Below are 21,401 nucleotides of genomic sequence, written 5' to 3' on the forward strand. Positions count from 1 at the left end.
AAGAATTTGATTTCCTTAATGGCAAGAAACCCGGATGGCAAGTGTCTATGGTGTGCCTACGATCCACAAAAATCGAAAGGACCCCCCCACTTCCGATTGTCACCACCATACGGTCCATGACTGAACCCTTTTCCAAATAAGTGGATTCTTTCCTACGTCCGGTTGCACCTTGTATTAAATCATATATTAAGGGCACCATACATATGATCACAGTGGTGGAAGATCTCAGGTACAATGAACACACTCAAATTTTAGTGACCTTGGACATAGAAGCACTCTATAGCAATATACAGCAGGAAGTGGCTACAGCAACGGTGGATGCATTTCTACAGAAAAAATCTTAGAGAAACTCCCAGGACATTCATTCTTGAATATCTGAAGATTGTGCTGACTGCTTTTGAATTCAGAGGGGAACTTTTTCTTCAGAAGAAAGGACTAAGTATGGGAGCTTCATGCGCACTGAGCATAGCCAATGAGTCATTTTGAGGACAGATTTATCCACAATGAGCTTATCTCTTTTCAGAATCACTATTATCGTGGTCCTGGTACATAGATGATATTTCCTTCATCTGGGAAGGGAAAGAGGACTCCCTTAGGGAATTTATTGAGTGGATTAATCTATGTGATCTGAATTTAAGATTTACGGCAAACATGAGTTGTCAGAAAGTGGAATTCTTAGACATTTGGATTAAACATATAGATGAAAAACGCTAGGTAGACATATTTTCTGTTAGAGATCATCTGCTTTGGCAAGAAAAAAAGGAAAGAGATTCACACTTGGTATGCACCACAAGACATCCAGTCATGAACGAAAAAGTGTGCCAGGTGATTAATTTGAATTGGCATATCTTCAATCCAGATCATTCAACTAGGATGTTCAAACCACAGTTCGCCCACTGTAGGAATAATAATTGAAGGACAAGCTTGTCAGATCACGCCTGAAGAAAAGTTGCACCTTCGTTCAAAGGATTAATGATGGTAACAATCCTGTTAAGGGAAATTTCAAATGTGGCCTTTTTATGGCCTGCAATAGTGCCATTGAAACAGGCACTTGGACACACAATGGTTATAAGATACATTTATAGCGAATGACAAACTGCAAAACTCACAATGTTATATACCTATTGCTATGTCCTTATAGTCAAGGTTACATGGGTGGAACAGGTCAAAGTTTCCTCACACGGTTGACTGAACATAGATCAGCCATTAAAACCCAGAAATTAACGGCACCTATATTTAAACATTGTGTGGAAAATGGACACCTCAGAGCCTAAAATGGCTTAATCTAGAGAAAATCATCACCATAGGAGGTAAGGATGCTTCCGAAGTGGCGAAAAGGGGAGAGGTGTTTTGGATCTTCACTCTCCAAACTCACTCAAAAAGACTGAATAGTGAAATTCTCTGGTAAAACGCTGTCCGGGTCACTTATGTAGATCTTGACAGCCTGGGAAACCTGCAAACTTTCCTCTGTTTTTCTGCCTAGTTTCACAGTGCCCTTGTATGGTTGAGTAGTAGTGCATAGGTGTTTGTTAAAGGCACAGTAACTGATAACAGTCCCCACCTTGGAGCCATAGCTGTGTTTTCAGTGAGAAAATTAGTTGTCTGTAAATTGGTGTAGAGAACACCTTTTTCATAACAGACAGACTCCCTTTTATTCTCATCACTAAAATTAAGGTATGAAGAGCCAGAGGGGGTCACCTCTATTCCTTTGCATACACCACACGATTCACCCGCAATGTGGACCTAGATCATTCACTTCTATTTTGAACAGTACCTACTGTAGAGACTGCCACATGTTTGGATTTGTTTGATGACGCCCCTTGTGACATGTATATTGACTTTTATACTTTCTATGTTAGTGGCATCTTCAGGTGTCCCCTCATTCCAACCATTCTGCATAGTAGGTTGAATTCCAATTCAGTTACCAAAGTAAGAAAAGCATAGATGGGTATACTTTGTATCCTTCCACATTTTAGGCCAGTCACTCATATTGCGAACCCGTATTATTTGTTTAGTTTCTTTATGTGATTGAACTGCCTGTAGGGACCGCCAGAAGTTTGTATGTAATCTTTGTAATGACCTCTCTTGAGACTGCACTTTTTGTTCCTGTTTATTTAGTTTTTGACCCACGACACTGGCTGGACATTCAGTTTATTCCCCATGTAAGATGGCCACCGAGGTACTAGCACATATTCACTGAAGAGGAAATGGCATGGTGGTCCCTGGGCTTTGATTGGTTAATTCAAGTGGGTATGTAAGGAGACGAATATGTAGTGCAGGTTTTTGCGACAACTGACTGTTTGCGTTTCCAGACCAAACCCGGACATAAGTAATAAGCCATCCTTAGTGCCATGGGAGCATTTTTATGCCTTTTGGACAGTTAATTAGATCCAGAGACTCTCGAATGATAAGGAAACCCTACCTGTGACGCACGGACCCATGAGTCCCAAAATACCGTGCGTTCGTGGTGTGCTGGGTTGGTAAATAACCACTACCATTTCAGGAGGGTGGCTATTGAGCTACCTTGGTGGTATTGTTGATACATGATACGAATTAACACCTTTCATTTTGGAGCATGAAAATTATACACAGTATCCATCCTATTCACGCTAGTAACTTTTGAGTGGATCGAAGACCAGGGAATCCCTCTGTATTTTGCAAGCGCATGTCACCGCATATTTATTTATTTATTTGGTGTTTTATAGAGCGCGAACATGACACCTTTGATTTATCTCAAGCTTTGAGATACAGTCTGATTATCATATGTGTTATATGCAGTGCTTTAAATGGGAAAAAATAAGTGCAGGTACTCATTAAAATAGAGGTGTGACAAGTGGGCGGGGCTAGGGGCGGGGCGAAGGGCAAGATTTGTTCATACCTAATGACTTCTGTACCAGTTGCAGTACATGCCAAAACACAAGAGAAGTGCGTTTATGGAAAAGAAACAGATTACACGTAAATACATGCTCCTCGGAAGCAGTGCGGAATCTGCCCTGCGCTGAAGGAGAAACCTAACCTGCGCCTGCCCTGCTGTGGATCAGGGTACCGGTACTCTCCCTGGCTACAGAAAAGTGCCGGTACTGACGGCAAAAAAATCCGGAAGTGCCGGTACTCAGTACCGGTGAGTACCGGCCCATTTAAAGCACTGGTTATATGTCCTTTTTATTTTGAACGGGCCTGCGTGAAAAAAGAGGACTGGGTCCACCGCCTCCTGTCGACTGTCTGTCTCCTATGTAATGGAACAAAGATAGTACATAGCAAACACTTGGAAACTCAGGTAGTGTGTTCTTGAAGCATCTTACCTACTCAGCCTATGATATATGAAGCCCCTCGGTGTAATATTACCTCTCCTGTTTTTAGTGTCTACAACTGTTACAGGTGCTTAAGGAAGTTCACGCTTGGAGGTTTCTAGCTACATTTCCATAACCTATATTTTGCCCCCTAGGCGGGTGGCACTAAGTATTTGCTATTGGTAGGTGTGGCTTATTCCCTACTGTTTATATACAACAATACAGCTTTTGGTGAAACCTGGTATTCAGTCACATAATGCATGTGTCTTTTAAGCATATTCTAATTTTGGGATACTTTTTTTCACTTTGGCTTTGTGTGCACTTAAGCTTGGGCAGTGATGTTTAGATAAAATCTTTTACTGCTTTCCCTCCATTGATGATGAGCACTTTTTGGTGTTCTTGGTGGCCCGATAAACGGTTTTTAACCAGAAGAAGCACTCCATTGGTAGTGCATTTCTTGATTGTGTGGCTCAGCAAAAGTTTTACATTAAGCGTTTGCAGGCTTCGGATGCTACATGGGGTCATTGTATGTGGTACTCCTGAGGAACGCGTTTTAGTCAACACGCACGATAAGGATGATTGGTCAAGCCGCATTAGGACATAACATGTACCTCAGCAACCCCGCATGCCAGGATGCGCAGCCAGTATCTACATTGCCAAGAAGTTTGGGCCATTGCACGAGGAAAAGACTGAGGCTGGGAGTATGACGATGCACGCTCGCCGGGCTACAGTCAGGAGCTGAAGAAAGGTTCCCTCCTCCCCCCTAACCCACCCCCCCAAGCTGGGGAAAGCGGACTCATCCTGTCTTCGTGAGCTGGGAGCTGCTCCGTTAACTTGAGAAGCCAGCAGCGCCTTTCAGGAGCCTGCACTGCTTGGTGCTCTCCTGTAGACCACGAGCAGCCTGATTTCTCCCAGCAGGATCAGAACTCATGGCTGCCCGCACTCAGGGCACCTGCTGTAATGCTGAACATCCCCGTGCTGCAGGAGCTGGCTAGACACGAACTGGGCCTGTTGGACCCCAGGGACTCACTGCTAAAGGTGCCACAGCACCATAGACACTTGACTAATTCCTGAAGAGCCAAAAGAGATCTCTTGAATACGGCCTGTTAGTGAGCATTACCTGGGTGTGTCCACCAGTAAATGGGCAATAACCTAGAGCAGGTTACAATGAAGAGGATGGGACAGGGATGTGCCTGACAACTACTAGAGCCTCAGGAGGACTGTGTTATTGCTTGTGCCAATCGTTATCCCTTTGTGTGTGTGTAGAGTTAGAAATAACATACTTATTTTTCTTATAATAGCAAGTATTTGACTGGTCATTGATTTATTGTTTGTATTGTTTGCCCTTTGCACGTTGAGTTGTGAGTCGTGTTCACTTACCTGTATCTACACTTCTCCTGAAGTAAGCCTTTGACTGCTCGTCCACAGCTACCACTGAAAATCAAGTACTGAAGGTGTACTTGGCCCTGTTCAGGATAGTAGGTCGGGCCCCAGCACATTAGGGGTAAAAAGCGTCAACCACCACAGTTGGGCCCAGTAGTTCCTGTGTGCCCTGAGGTCCTCTGAAAGGGGTTCTGACAAAAAAGTAACTTCCTGAATGTGAATAGTGGAAGGATACCAGTCATTCAATTAAAAGGGTGGTAAAGAATGCAGACCTGTCTTTTTATGCTCTGCTGATACTATGCCATGCCACAGCTTTCCAAGTTGGTCCCTCCAGAACGCATGGAGGTCCAGTAGATAATTTGAGAGGTGGTTAAATGCACATCTGCCACCCTCTCATGAGATACGGGAAAAGGAATATGCAGTCATGTTGTCTATAGTCACCACGATGTGGCATCTCATGCATCGAACACTGACTGTCCTTAAGAGTCCGATGTCCAGACCCATCAGAACTCTGCTGTCCATCTTTTCAGCGGATCTCATATATACGTGTTCTGAATGGCATTTCCCATTTTATAGAGGTTTCAGAAAACTTGACAAATTGTTATGGAAACAAAAATACACATGCAGCAGAATGTCTAGGTAAAGCAAAGGGTAGTCAAAATATAGGAGCTTTTTCACCCTGAAATGCTCACTCTGTGGTCACCCCTTCCTCTTCTGGTAGATTTTTTCATGAGTAAACCCTTTTAAGAGCGCAAAACATTTTTCAAAATAGCTGCCATGACTTTGTACTTGTAAGAGAGTCTAATTGTGAATGTAAGTCTAACTTACTAAAATAGTTTTGAAAATCGGGACCAGAATTATTAGAAGTAAAATTAATGAGTTATTTTGTATGCAGAAGTGCTGCTGTCAGCGGTCCATAGGTAGACGACACAGGTTAAGCGCCTGAACAAGGATAATATGGTGAAGCACATGAAGTGCTAAAAAAGTGAACTACTAATGTTCTTTCTATCTTTGTTTCTAGATTCAATCAGCCAGCACCGGATCTGCTCCTTGGAAAGCTACTACCTCTAGCACTGAGCCGGAGAGCGCATGGAGGTCGAAGGTCGTGGAAAAACGATGGGCTTCATTATCTGCACAAAGACTGCATTCTACTTCAGACGTGTTTTTTTTTTTTTTAGATCAAAAGTACTGTAATATTAACCTTATTTAAATGTTTGGGTACGCAGAAACACATTTGTTTTGTTGTATTATACTAAAATGCTGTTTCATGAAAAAGTAATGCTGTAAAATAACTGTCCTATTTAGGTAAAGTGCCAAATCTTGCCAACAAAATGTATATTAACCAGTTCCCATAATAATGTGAAAACGGAACTTTTAAACATTGTTTTTATTTAGAAAAAAAAGACACTGATTTGTAAATAAGGGTAACATCACTGTTGTGAATGTCCGATTTTGTAATTCTGTATTTTATGTTTCTGTAAGATTATGAAATGTGAATCGCTTTTTATTTATAATAAATAAAATATGAAAGCAAAAAACAGGTGTCACTTTAAACACGTTATAGCTCAAGTACTACATCTGGTATTTCATTTGCCAGGCTCTGAGCAGCCATTAGCCAGGAAGTTTCTCAACTGATCTAACTTAGCTCTGTTAGGAAATAGTAGATGTAAAATATTTATCAAATATTTCTTTTGGAGGCTGAAGCAACCCCTTCAACGCTTCCTTTTAAATATATTGGCTATGAAACAATTTATCACTAAATATATAAACGATGCTAATGACATCCATGAAAAATGACCACTTTGTAATGTTTTTACAAATTGACACATAAACACATTGAAAGGTCATTACCTAGAGATCAAAATAATATGATTCAAACAAATGACCCTGTTATCTTTTAGAAACATCCATATGCTTGCATGCCATAATATTGATGGATAATGTTTACCCTGATGCAGGCACCTAGTTCCTTGTCATTGCTCTGATGCGGAGTCTGTACATGATACTGGTTCTAGGGGAAAAATGCAAGCTGTCAGTTCTGCAGTTTTGGCGTATTGGGAGACAGAGGTATTTTGTAGATGCATAATACACCATTTCACTTCTTGGTGCGAAGACTTACACAATTGTCTATACGTATGAAAAAAGTTCACTGAAACAAAGCTAATTTTGTCCTTCTCACTCGAATTTTCAGGCAATCCAGAATGAAAGTGAGTGCGAGTGTTAGTTTACAGCGATCTTGAGACAAGGCAAATAACTACAATCATTGACTTGTTATTATGCACTACACATGTTAAGGCCTGAACAGTTTTCTCTTATAAATAGTTTTTTTTTTTAATGAATGATCACCATGCTATAGAAAATTGCAGGGATTCTGCTTTTGCACAGAACTATGCGCAGGAGACCAGGACCTCAGAGAATTGTGGTGTACCAGAAAACTCCCCCCAGAACCCCTTATCCGACTAGCTTAGTATCCCATTTGTTAACCTAGATCTAGCTAGGTGGTCCCAATGTATAGACAAACCAGAACAAGCGACTTAGATATTTCTCAGGAGTGGTGGGAATCCGAAATACCTGTTCGTACTTATTTGTTAGTCCACAACATAATAATACAGACACGGTAAAGTTTAAAGAGTTTATTTTATAAACCTCGCGTCCTAAGATGCAGTACTTTGGCTAACACTAGCAGACTAACAGTACAGATCAGAACCATAAGCATTATTACAATACCATATAAAATGAAAGGAGCAATCATACTATTAATGACAGTGGTCTACGGCCACACTCCTTTCACTATACTCTAATACATTATTATTATTAGACTATTAGAAGGTCTCTTATGCTAATAGGGGGGACCCCATACCGTATAGATCAGCTTAGTAGAATCACATCAAAGGATCAGCTCTCACAGCATGCATCAGCTCTTCTGTTCGAATGAATGTAAAACCAAACTGTTCTGCAATATTAAAGACGCTTGTCCTTCAGATATTGGCAGCTGTATGCATGATATGTCTAACAAGTGGTACAATCAATCTAAACACAACACTCTGTACCTTCTAGTGACCCAGACGCGTTCTTTGCATGATGTACAGACCAAGGGCACATTTCACGGTTAAGAATGTGAAACAACAGTTTGTTATCCTGTAAGGCAAAGTCGAGTCAGCATTTCTAAAATGAATAACACATAACAACAGTGTCGTGTGCAGCGCAGCAGAAACGACAAGCTTGCTTAATAAAAAGGATCTTGTTTATGCTAACTTAGTGTTGTAAATAGGGCGTTTTCCTTTTTCAATGTTTAACTTCTATAGATACATTTTTCATTGAACGAGGTATTTCACTCTTCCAATATACTATGTACCATTGAGGTGTTCTTTTCTGTATTGTTTTTTCATTCTAAAATTCAATAAACTATTCTGATAAAAAAAGTTTAAAAAAAGGCTGTGCATGCCACAATTCACTCCTTGTGCTCTCGTGCCTAGCACCAGGGGGCCTAATTGTGAGACTTTCCAGTGTTCAAATAAGCTTCCTGACCTTCTATTCCCAAGTACCGATTTCCAAGCTCTTGGATGCTGTTGGACTTGGCCCTTTTTCCCCGAAATTTTTCGCTTTTCTGGGAAATCGCATGATGTGTAAATGCAAGATTGAAAGCTGTGTGATAATGTATGCAGACTGAGTTTCCCCATTTTAAACATGTAATTTTTAAAATGGATGCCAAAACTGTGTGGTTGCACCGTTTGACTGAGCTGGGTTAACAGTCTAGTGGTTATTTCCCAGCAACCCCAGCTTTTGGAGGGAAGCCTGGCACCCAGGGTGCTCTACCCCTCCCCCTAGGCCAGTTAGAGCCAGTCTCCCCAGACGCTTCTAGAAGCTTCTGGCACTGTCTGGAAGGTGGGGTGAGGGGCGTATAAAGGGCGGAGCTGGGCTGCCATGTGCTCAGTCAGAGGGTGGACCTGAGAGAGAGGGGACCTGCTGCCAGGGGTTACCGCCACATGGGCCTGTGTGCTGGGCCCTAAGCCTACCTACCCCCCTCTACTGTCCACAGGGCGAGGGAAAGCTATAGTTGGGGCAAAGCAAACCGGGAGAAGCCTACACAGGAGTTTTAGGTGGTAGGGTTTAGTCAGGGACATATGCCTCTGAAAGTGACAGAGCTTAGGTGCTGCCTTTTAAGTGAGTGAGGGATCCTGAACTAACCCACTGATCTGGCCCAGCGAGCGGAGAACCCAGGAACGACGGGCAGAGACTAATTAGTCCGCCTTCAGCCACCAACTCAACTTCCCCCCCCCTTGAGAAACCCTCAACCCAGGACGCAGGAACCAGCAAGCACCTCGTGGGACCCGGACTGCAGTCCTTGCGGAGAGAGAGCGCTATTTACAAGCTGCCTGTGGAAGGAGAGCGCTATATCCGGTGAGCGCTACAATTCTAAGTGACTGTGCCCTGCTGGTGAGTGTGGGAATCCCAGCTGCCTGCTACTTAGCGCCTGGGAAGCGCTATATCCACGGCCCCCATAGCGTTGGGAGGAGCGGGCGCCCTTCTGCGTGAGTGCCAACTGCCTCGGCGCTTATTTACAACAGTGGGAGCCCACCCGGCATTGGAGGACTGTCGCCGGTGCCCGTCCCGCTCTGGAGTACGAGTTTGGAGGGAGCCTACCCCTCAGCGCGGGAGAAGAAAGGAAGCGCTGTGCCCAGTGCGCTGCCGCAGCCCCCGAGGCCCAGGGAGGGCCGCCGCGGCTTCAGCGCGGGCCGTCCGAGGCCTGGAATGCGCAAGCAAGCATTACTCAGCGACCTGGGTGCCGGCCGCGTCATTGTCCGCGCCCCCGGGAAGCTGAGCCAGGATTGGCTGCTGGAGTAAGTCGAGAGGGAGGACGGGAGCCTACCCCGCCTCCCCCAGCCGAGGACCAGAAGTCTCGGGTCCCAGGAGGGGGCCCGGGTGAAGCCGGAAGAGACCGGAGCGGGAGCCCACCCCTCCGGTTGATGCCCCGCAATCGAGGAGAACTGCCGAGAAGAGGTACGGCCGCCCGGGGGTCTCTCTGCGCACTGAGGAGAGCCCCGGGTGCAGCCGCCGTCGTCGGGAGCCGGGTGGAGTCTGCGCCGTAGTCCCGGGTCCCAGGAGGGGGCCCGGGTGAAGCTGGAGTGGGCGCCGCTGCGATCGGAGCTCTCCCGGAGCGGAGGAGAGCCCCGCGGGCTGCACCTACCACACGAGACGCCTGAAACCTGCCCGGGAGCCGGTGAGTGGGGCTCTACTTGTGGATGGTTGGGGGGGGTGTACCGGGGCACATTGTCGGTGCCTGCCCCCGTGGGACTCTCCAGCGGCCCCGCCTGGCAGTGTGCCGCTGCAACGGCTCTGGGCATCGTGAACTCGGGAGTCTCCGAAGAGGGGCTCCCACAGGCAATGGTTTGGGGCATATTCCTTCTCCCCCCTCAGCCCCGGAGTGGGGCTCGCACCTACACTCAGTACTGCTAGTGCCCTGTCGCTCATCACAGGGCACCACGAGAGCGTGGGCAACTGCACCGAGGGGGCAAGACTGTTACTGAGTCCAGGAGAGAGACTCATACCGAGCCCCTGACGGGTTGGCCTAATGCGGCACGGTTACTTCGTTAGGGGGACATGTAGAAGGTGAAGACCAAGCTTAAGGCCCCGTTGGAGCGCTGCGATCAATTAGATGTGTAGCGCTTGGGTTCCATGCCATATTTAGCGCTGGGGAATTATTGCTCTGTGCGGCGCTATGTTCCTATGCCTTGGATGTTAAAGCGCTATTAAATTGCTATGTACAGTGCTATGGTAAATGCTATGTTTTAAAGCGCTACTGCCTTGCTATGTGCAGTGCTATGTCAAATGCTATGTTTTAAAGCGCTACTGCCTTGCTATGTGCAGCGCTATGTCAAATGCTATGTTTTAAAGCGCTCCTGCCTTGCTATGTGCAATGCTATGTTAGATGCCATGTTTTAGAGCGCCATTGCCTTGCTATGTGCAGCGCTATGTCCGATGCCATGTTTTAAAGCGCTATTGCCTTGCTATGTGCAGCGCTATGTTAAAAGGCTCTATGTGACGCGCTATTGATTGGCTATGTGCAGCGCTATGTTTAGCTGCCAGGTTTTGATGTGCCAATGAACTGCCTACTCTGATTTCTGCCTCGTGAGCTCTGCCTAATTTTTATGTCCGCAGGTTTGAGGCTGATGGACTTATTTTTATTGTCTTCTATGTCGCAATAGTTCCGGCAGGGGCCCGATTGGCCCTGCCCTGTATATAATTCCCCCCTGTACCTTTTGACCCAGCGCCAGTTGGCGCCGTGTAGAGATCACCCAACATACTGTGTTTTGACAATACAAAAGTTATTTTCACACAAACTTGTGTAGCGTCTCTTTTTGTAGTGTGCCTTGTGTGTCGCCTGTGTGTACTGCGTGGATGCTTTGCACATTCCTCCAGAGTTTGGCCCACCCGCTCTGCACCACGCTACCCGTTTCCAACAGATGCTATTCAAAAATTCCTGATTAGTGTCGGGTTTTGTTGAAGCTAAACACTCCAGTACCTAGAATTACCTGCTCATTGCTTGTCTCCATACCCGCAGGCCAAGAATGGGTGGAGGAATTTAGCACACCTATGGCTGGCAGGTGCTAGCCTGCTCAAACCTGATGAATATGATCACAGTGAGCTCTCTTAAGACCCAATTCCCTTCAGTCCAGCATTGTTCATGGTAGCAGTGTTCGTGTTTGCCTGACCCCTGAGGTTTTGCCATCCTTGTTTCCTGAAGGTTCCAGAGATTTAGGTGTGCTCCTGTTTGACTGACCCCTTCTTTCATGAGTTCCTGAAGTTTAGTGTTTCCTTGTTCTTTGAACTAGCACTTGATTTCCAAGCCAGGACTATTTAGTGCATTTTTGATCCCTGAACTTTCACTCCTTCTTTATTTAACTTTTTACCAGTGCCTACTTTCTTCCCATTTACCTTAGTTCAAGTTTCCGGTTTCTGCTGTCTTAGGGCCTGATAACGAGTTTGATGGTCTGACCACCTGAGAACCGCGTCCACGCCACCGATGAGTCGTTAAGCTACCGCCAGCCCTATTATGAGTGGTGCTGTCTGAAAAGCTGACCGCAGCCAAGGTATTGAGAGCAGTGCATCCTATGATGCCCCCTGGTCCGCGTTTCACCCGCCGAGCGTATTACGATTACACAGTCGTACTCGCGATCTCACCGTGGTGCTCAACAAACAGCGGTTAACCACCACTGTGTGCACCCTAAAACAAAAAAAACTGTAAACATTGGATGGATTAAAAAAACTACACATCTGATGTGCTGTGGCAAGTGGACACGCCTGCACATCACACTATAAAACACACCCCATCCCTGACCAGCATTCTTTGCTCCACAACTGTGGCACAGCAATACAGCCAACCAGCCATTTTCACTGCTACACATTTTCATCTTCACTTTAGCACTCTCCACCACCTGTATATTTTTAATATTTTGTGCACCTTTTTACCTCTTTCACTTGTTTGTTCTCCAATCACATATTTTGTACTGTTCACCATGTCTGCTAAAAAAAAAAAACCCTGCTTCACTGAACAAGAGTTGATAGTCATGGTGGATGAAATCATTAGAGTAAAGTCATTTTTGGGTCCCAAGAACAGCATACTCCACACAATAGGAACATAGAAACGTGGGACAGGATAGCCAACAAAGTGAATGTTGTTGATAACACCCTGCATACACAGGGAGACATTAAGAAGAGGTTGAAAGACCTCAGGAAGAAGGTACGGGCCAAGTACAACCACCACCACCTGGAGGCCCTGAGGACTGGCAGTGGCCTTCCCAGCACACCACTACAACTCTTACCCTGGGAGAAGAGGGTCTTAGCAATCTTGCATTCTGAGGGCTTGTCAGGAATTAAGGGGGATTGTACTCTGGCAAGTTACACTTCACTGACTGCCACAATATCACAATGTCCTCTTTGCTCTCAAATCTGCTGTTCCTATCCTCTTCTCTATCTACTTTCCGAACAAGCAATACTCAAAGGGGGAGATTTACGAAAAATTCACACAGCACAGCCTCACGCGAGGCTGCGCTGCATTGCGCAACAGGGAGGGGGCAGGAGAGCGCCATATTTTCAAAGATATGGCTCTCTCCTCCCTTTTCACAGCTCCGGTGCGCCACCCACACATCTTAGCGCCATAGCCCTAAGGTTTATGTGTGTGAGTCCAGCATAGGTTTTGTACAGGAAGGATACCATTCCTGTACAAAATTCTATGCCTAGACACGAGGGAAAGCTTTTTCCAATTTGTATGCGTGCTGCACAGTGCAGAACACTTGCAAAGTCTGAAAAGGAAGGAGAAATTAAAGCATTTCTCCTTCCTTGTGCCTAGTTCAAAAGGGCACAGTTGGCACTTTAGCAACACTTACATTTACTGTGTTTAGTAAATTGGGTTTAGCGTGAGAAACCTTGGGTGGTTGCATGGAAACGCCCATGCACCGCCCTTGGCACGCCCCAAAGGCGCAAAGTAATGCGAAGCAGCGCTATGCGGTGCTTCGCATTACTTTTACGTTATTTCCAGCACTAAACAAGTCTAGCCCTGGAAAGTAAATTAGAAAAAAAAGATTTTGCGTCTTTTTGCATCACATTTGTGATGCAAACACGGTGCAAAAGCTTAGTAAATCACCCCCAAAGTATCTGAGATGTTATTTTGTTTGTGGCAGTGTGTATTGCTGCATAGAAGAGCATGTGTATCCAAATCCATAACATGCCACATGTTACAATGCTGTCTGTAACTGTATTACCATCAAAATATCTATACAGGACCCATATTATGTGAAAAAAAGTAAATTTATGCTCCATCCCAAATGCTTGTTGCCAACAGCTATGTTACACTGATCGTTTGTCAAGTGTTGCTAAAGTGCCACTACCATAATGCCTTGCAACTCCAACTCTAACCAAGCTGATACACTCCTTTTGCCCTTCTCACTTGTCTTCCATGTCACTACTGAAGTTCGCTTATCACGCAGGTTACCAATACTCAAGTGTTGGTAAAGTGACCTTGAACTGACTACAACTGCCATTAGGCCCTGTCACTACAACTATAACCAAGCTGATAAGTCCTTTTGCCTTTCTCACTTGTCTGCCATGTGACTAGTGATGTTCATTCATCATGGACTGTGCAATGTAAAGACAATGCTCCACTCAGATATACATCTGAATACTTTGCCTGATGGTGTCTTGGACCCATCAACTCACACTAATGATGGCATCAGTAACACCATAACAACTGTGTACCACTAATATATGTCAGCCATGAAGGAAACTCACCTGATTAGCAGTTACAGGTGACCCCTGACTCTGCACTTCTCACATGAGGAATAATGCTAAATATATATAACCATGCTTGGTGTTTGCCTGTATTAGTCACAACTAGACATTGGAATGGACAAATACACGTTAGGACCAAATTGTGTTTGTAGCAAAGTTTTGGAGATGTCATGTCTATCCCTAAAGACAAAATGCCACATATCTGCACAACTAATGTGCTGAGGAAATCTACTACATCTTATGAATGTCTACAGATGTCTAGTAACCAACTTCAACTCCATGCAACTAGATGAGAATACTAATCTATATTTTGTTCCGTTTTAGGTCCCCATTTAACTTGACTCAAATAATGTTGATGTAGATACCTCACTTCCATTAACAATGTTCTCTAGCTCTCAACAGGTCTATCTACCACTGCACCTACACAGAGGTTGGAAGCTAAACAGAGTTCCCCTCCACCCCACAAAGTCCTCAGTGATGACAACGCTCCTGAAGAGGTGGACGTGGATGATAGTCCTGGCCCATCTGGGCAGCCTGGGCAGACACCAACAGAGGGGCTCACTTTGCCCACTACAAAACCTCCCACCACCGTTGAAATAACACAGCCAACCACTGTACCCCCAACCTGTGCACCTAGCACAGTCAGTACCATCCTGTGCCCCTCAGTCCTTGATTCTTCGGTAGCTAATACCACCCCAGTCACGGAGGAACCAGGACGCAGTGGGAGGGTGCAGTCTGCGCCAAGGGCACAGGGCCGTGGGAGGTGTAGTGGGAGGGTAACTATGGGCACACAGAGTGAGCCCACTGAGGTCCCGGTCAACCAGGCAGACCTCACTTAAGTCCTGGAAGTCTACCAGGACTCCCAAAGTGTCGTGGGCCAGGTTTTGACTGAAATTCAGGAAATGAAGGAGCTGCATAGGGACACATACAGGGAAATTGTTGACATCCACACTGAGGTGGCCAGCATCAGCACCGAGGTGGCCTCCTGGAGGGGGTGCTGTGGACATTAACACCACCCTCTGCAGGGCTTTTTCACCAGCATCTACCCCTTCCTGTGGTCCAAGTAAATCCCCACCATCCACATCTGCTGCAGCCAAGCCCTGTCGGGTGAGCCCACGCCTTCAAGCACCTCCGTCTTAGCAGCTCCAGATCCCGCCTCTGTCAAAAAAAGAGGACGTCCACCCAAAACCCAAGGAGCTCAAGATGGCAGGACACTCACCCCACCAGGAAGAAACCATGCCCCTAATGTCCTTCTGTGTGTGCTACACATTTACTTTGTTAGACTATTCCTGCCCACTTTCCCAAATCTGATGCGAGGAATATGTTGGATTTAGACTCGTTTCCATTTGAACTCTACTACAATGTTTTCATCCACCATGACTGAAGACTTCTCTTTTTTTGGTACTATTGCTTTTACTGTAGATTCCAAGGCCTTGTTCACTTCATTAAAAACACATGTCTCCAAAGCAATGTCTCCTGTTGTAATTCTCACAGATGACAATGTGAATGCACTACCCTGTGAACTTTGCAATGTCAAAACTAGGGACAACAACACATACATACAAGTGTCTGGGCTGAGAACATCTTTATTTCATTGTTCAATTCATAGGCTGACATGATGTCAGAGGCATAGCAAATAAGACATGACTCGGTTATTCTGGGTCACTGATCGCATCATCACCTGCAGACTTTCACAACATGGAAGGAGGGGATACATCTGACAATTTCCCACACAATATGCAACAATCACTTAGGTCTACATCATCAGTTGGAGCCAGATTACCTACCTCACAAATGGAATCCTACATCAAATAAATCTTAACAGACACTTCAATACAAATGTTTCTGACCAGCTTGCTTGCATTTGGTGAAATGTCACTAACAAATGTCAGTGATGTGCTACAAGCACATTGGCTTACAATGAGGAGACACATCAACATCAACATCCAGTTCATACACAATGTGGAATTAGCCCAGGTGAAGGCAGGATAGCATAAATTGGGCACAACATTGTGTTGGATCACATGATGGCACCCAAATTGCATTAGGACCAACGCACAACAAGGAACAAGTCCAATGGAAGCCAGGTAACTTCCATTCTATCGCTGTGCAAGTTGTCTTGATACCAGCTTTGTACACTCAAACTCTGTGACAGACATTCCCAGAACCGCTCCATGCCCAATTTTCATATCTGAACAGCAACATATAACTACTAATGTCACAACTCTGAAATGTCCAAATGAAGATGACATGGTGAAGAGGCCTACAACAGATCAACACACAGAGACTAGATAAAGAAACAGACATATGACACACATCTCATTGTCAACTTCCAGTTTCCACAGTCCAAAACAACATTTATAGCTGAACTAAGCTGCATTTACAAAACAAACACCTTTCCCAAGCTATTGTCAGACCTTTATATTTCTAGCATGTAACCTTAACATCCTCCTCACAACATCACTACAAGAGTTGCAAGACTAGTCAAAGTCATCACATCTCTCACCATATTTACACTTAGGAGAAGTAGTTCTGATGAGTTCCTGACGCAAGTCCGCTCCTTCTTCTTCACTACTGTCATCACATTCATTTGGCATTCCAGGGTCCCCACCCAGTGGGTCTTCAAGGCCTGCATCCTCTGTGATGAAAGGGATGTTCTGTCACTGAGCAATGTTGTGGAGTATGCAGCAGGCCATGGTGATCTTAAACACCTTCCGGGGTGAGTAGAGGAGGGCTCTCCCAGTCCGGTCCAGACATCTGAATCTGGTATTTAGGAGCCCAAAGCCCACTCCAGTGACCACCGTGTTCGGGCCTCATCGAAACGGACTTCCCCTGGCATCGTAGGATTCCTCAGCGGTGCCAACAACCATGGGTGGTTGGAATATGATAAGTCTTCTAAATTGAAGACAGGCAGTACGTCAACATTTAGTTACACACTTTCAGATCATGCTACCTGACATTTCCCAAACAAAGTTAGGAACAATCACACTTACCTACAAGTCAGGCCCTCTCCGGTAGTAGTTGTGACATCAGCTAGGGTATGGTGCTGTTCCGCAGTACGTAGGCATCATGGGCAGATCCTGGGAACCCGGGCACAGGCTCCTGTTCCGGTAGACTTGCTGCATGTTGTGTGGTGGTACTAAGCCAATATGGGTGTCACTATAGATCCAAACACATTTGGGATGTGTCCTAATCCATAGAAATCCACCTGCACAGTGGCTAGATCCTCACGTCTGGGAAACTGGATGTAGTTGCCCACATGTTTTAACATTGCTGTAAGCACCTCTGCGAGGACCATACTGAACTTCAGTTGTGACATTTCACCAGAAATAGCATTGGTGAATTGAAATGAGCCTGTGGCCAAAACATGCAAAACTGACATGAGTTGCACTAGTGGGGGTATTGATGTAGGATTATTGACGTGAGGTAGGAGGTCAGGCTCCAACTGATGACATTCTTCCATGGTGTGTAGGTCTGGAAATAGCCAGTACACAGGTGGCTGGCGTCTCCTCCCTCTCCCAGGGTATTTATGTAAAGAGCAACACAAAAATGTATTCGGGTCACAGTGTGCAGAGTAACACGTGAAAAAATAAGTCAAAAGTCATGTGTCTGAACATCTATGCTTCATGAAGCAGTACACATTTTGCATTATCATTGTCATTTCTTGAATAACCCAAGGTGCCATTCACAGGTCTGTAACATACCCGTGCAAATCATCAATTCAGAAGATTGTGAATTTCCACTATACTGAGGTAGCAGACCATGTAATGCGCACATTTGGCCTCTCTACGCTACCTGACCTCGCTAAAAGGACATGCAGTGACCGCTCGCATGCACGCTGATTGCAGCCATTGCTAACGCTGGGGATAGTGACGGTCGCGGGCCAATGGCTGTGTACACCTACGCTGATGACTGCATATGTGATGTACAAGTACTCGGTGGTTGAAAAATAGCTCACTTGCATCCTTGAACTGCTGCTATCAACATCTCCCCCATTATAGCTGCCGTTTTTTAACGTTTGGGAGCAGTAATGTCACGCACTTCAGGGGAGAGGAGGGCCTTTCACTTGACTCCAGAGGAGCTGGAGACCCTACTAGATGAGGTCCTTCCCCTCTATTCTCAGCTCTTTGACTCTCCAGAGGAACAGGTAACTATTTCAAGTACAGTTATTTACTCTGTTCAACTTATTTCTTTCTGTTCCCCTAGGCACAATATGGCTCTGAGTACAGTAGCTACAATGATTCTTGCAGTAACATCATGGTATATGTGAATTTGTAATGTATGGGTTCATACCATGAGCCATGTCTGTATACTGTTATAGACATCCGAGAAGGATGTTAGCCAAGTGTACCATCCCACTTATCAAATCAGCCCATATCAGACTTTGTAAAACAGTGGTCTGGTAGGTAGCTATACCCCACAGACCCCTTCTGAGTGTCAAACAAACATTGTTCATATATGGAATGGCCAGAAGTTTAAAATTTCAGTATTGATTTGGATAGGAAAGTGAGGTTCAGCCTCAGCCTGCGGAGAGCAAGGCCTGCCATTGATATGCGGGCAGTCTGGACCATGGCCTAGCATGGGACAGAGTTATTGTGGCAGTAGAACAGATTCACAGAGTTATGTCACTGGTGACCTGCTGATTCATGGATGTTCCCAGAAAGAGTGATATGTCCCACTAGTAGCCCTGATAGCTGTTACATGTATACTATGAGACATGGTGACTGAGGTAATTCCCTGACCTGATACGTCTTTCCATTGAACAGCAGTGTCAATGTGTGTATGTCAGCAATGACTGTCCCTTTCGTAACACTTGTCGTTGACACTTTACTAATGGTGTTGTTTCCAATGCAAGGCATATTGCATATTGGAGACATGAACAGAGTAGATAGTGGATTACTGTTGGAGATATTTAGAAAAGTTAATCATCTGTTTGGCTATAATCTTCCTGTTATTCCTGGCTTTTACAGCAGGTTTATCCCCAGATATTTTGCTTTGTGGCCTTCTGTTTCTGACCTGTTTTTGTTGGTTTTATGACTCTGGGCACTTTACCACTGCTGATCAGTGCTAAAGTGCATATGCTCTCCTTGTAAATTGTATGTATGGATTGGTGTTTCTATAATTGGCTGATTTTATTTACTAGTTAGTCCCTAGTACAGTGCACTGTGTGTGCCCAGGGCCTGTAAATCAAATGCTGCTAGTGGGCCTGCAACACTGATTGTGCCACCCAAATAAGCAGCCTGTACATGTAATTCAGGCCTTCCATTGCAGAGCCTGTGTGCAGTCTGGTACTACCATGTCAACTTGGCAAGTGCACACACTTGCCAGTCCCTGACCTTCCCTTTTCTTACATGTTAGTCACCCCCTAATGTAGGCCCAAGGTATCTCTGTGGGTAGGGTGCAGTGTATGTGAAAGGTAGGACATGCCCTGGGTGTGTATGGCATGTCCTGATAGTGAAATATTGCCAATTTAATTTTTCACTATTGCAAGGCTACCTATTCTCATAGTATAGAATGGGGAGTTTGCTTATAACATCTTATAAACATAACTACCCCTGGGAACAAAGTAGGAAAATAACGTTTAGTATTCCTGAACTCAGAATGTTAAAACACATCTTTTAGTGAAGGTGAGTTTTACATTCTGTGTTTGAAAATACCACTTTTAGAAAGTAGGTATTTTCTTGCTTAGCCTTCCAGTGTGCCTCTGCTAGGATGTGACAGAGGCTGGGGATGTGCAGTGGCTCCAGAGAGTCTGGATGAGTCAGCGTTAGGCTGAATAGGCCTGGTCTGCATTTGGAGTGGTGGGAGGAGTAGCACCTGTACCTGAATAGGGCTGTGCCTGCCTTCCACAATGATGGCTCAGCTCCCCTGTGGTGTGTCTGGAGCCGGGATTCTGACTGACAATGGAGGTTGTTGTGCACTTGCAAAGTGCCCCCCAGAACTGGTTTGGATTGGGCTCAGAGCCCTGGGCTAGGAGAGAACACACAGATATACTATATAAAAAGAGGGGCCCAGGCACTAGAATTTTAGATCACTGCTGAACTAAGGATCCTGCCAGGAAGAAGGACCAGGAAAGCTGGAGGAGGAGTACTGTCAGGCTTGCCAATCGGACGCGCTCAGATTCCTATTGAACTACCAAAATGGCCGGCCCCCGCTAGCACGCGTGCGCGGCAGCCGGCCAGGGCAGTCAAAGGCTCTCTGATCCCGAGCGGTAACGCTTCGCGCCCTCCTGCGGGAAACAAGCACTCCTCTTCCGGGTCACATTCTATCACTTGGCGTTGGCTTCCCGTCACTGAGTCGAGTCTTCGTTTCTGCATTGGGTGGCCACTTCTGCTGCGGTCTCGCTTTCTGCTACTTCCAGTCCCCCGGGGAGATTCTTCCTACCAGCAAGTATACAAAAAGAGGAAAGAAAGCCTGTTTTACTCACAGTAACCGTGCGGCTGCGCTGACACAAATACGTATAATTTGAATAGTTTAATTTACTTATCTGGCTCCGAGTCTATGGAGGTCTGCTGCTGAGAATATTTTGAATTCCTGTAGATTCCGGAAATACAAGTAAAAAGCTAGATCTGCCTGAATATAAGGTGGATTAAACATTGCACAAACAATATCATCTCAGAATACCTTATGGTTCAACTTCCTCCACTATTTATACATCTTTAGGTGGGTTTCTGTTCAGTTGTTTTTTACAAGTTTTCCTAGACAATGTTCTACTATTTAGCACACCTTATTTTTGTACCTTTTTCCATTGTAGTTTAACCAACCCTTTGCTTACACCTGTCACCAGAAAGTAAGGAAGAAGGGAATTATCCAGGTAGTTACATACGCACATAGAACAGACTAGATTATAGGATTAGAATCATATTACATACTTACTCTGTTTTTCTGTCCTTTTCCTTTAACAGAGATTTCTCTTGGCTGACAGGTTTTTATCCCAGAGTGTGGTGCAACGTGGTACCTTTTGTTTCCCTCCTTACTTTTCTCCCTTCTTCCCCTGATAACTGTTGGTACTTTGACTCGGTTGGGTGCAATAGGTGACCAGGAGAGGTTGAGGACCTTTCATCATTTGCATGACGTTCCTGCAGAAATGTTAGTAGACTCTGACAGGTACTACTCCTTCCCTATGTGCTGTTGGGGTTGGTCTGCAGTAGTTGCTTCTGTCTTGGGTAGGGAAAGGACTGGACTGTGCGTTCATCATCCTGCTGTTAGAGTTTTCTCCAAGGGCTTGAAGTAGAGATTGCCTCCTGTTGGAAGTCTCAAGGATAGAAAAGACTTTAAAGATCACTTCTGGGAATCAAGAGGAACCTTTGCCAAGGAAAAGAGCTGGAGAAACTGAAGATGAATACTGCCTCTGTGCTGTTTGCTGTCTGGGCTTGGCCTGCAGTGGCTATTTTCTGCCAAGGAAAGGGAAAAAGGACATTGCTGTTTGCTGTGTCCCCT

At 45.2% G+C, this 21,401-nt stretch overlaps 1 protein-coding gene across 3 annotated transcripts in view; it reads left to right on the forward strand.

Annotated features, from left to right (window-relative positions):
• Positions 1 to 6,211, forward strand: part of MCPH1 (microcephalin 1) — a 1,335,298-nt gene extending 1,329,087 nt beyond the window's left edge. For all 3 annotated transcript variants that reach the window (XM_085610826.1, XM_085610823.1, XM_085610822.1), the window contains one exon: positions 5,695 to 6,211. In XM_085610826.1, coding sequence (XP_085466952.1) covers positions 5,695 to 5,744 — 50 coding nt within the window. In that variant the 3' untranslated portion in view covers positions 5,745 to 6,211. The remainder of the gene's footprint in view (positions 1 to 5,694) is intronic.
• Positions 6,212 to 21,401: the final 15,190 nt, after the last annotated feature.

The sequence above is a fragment of the Triturus cristatus genome, chromosome 6 (assembly GCF_964204655.1).
Source record: "Triturus cristatus chromosome 6, aTriCri1.1, whole genome shotgun sequence".
Classification (NCBI taxonomy): Eukaryota; Metazoa; Chordata; class Amphibia; order Caudata; family Salamandridae; genus Triturus; species Triturus cristatus.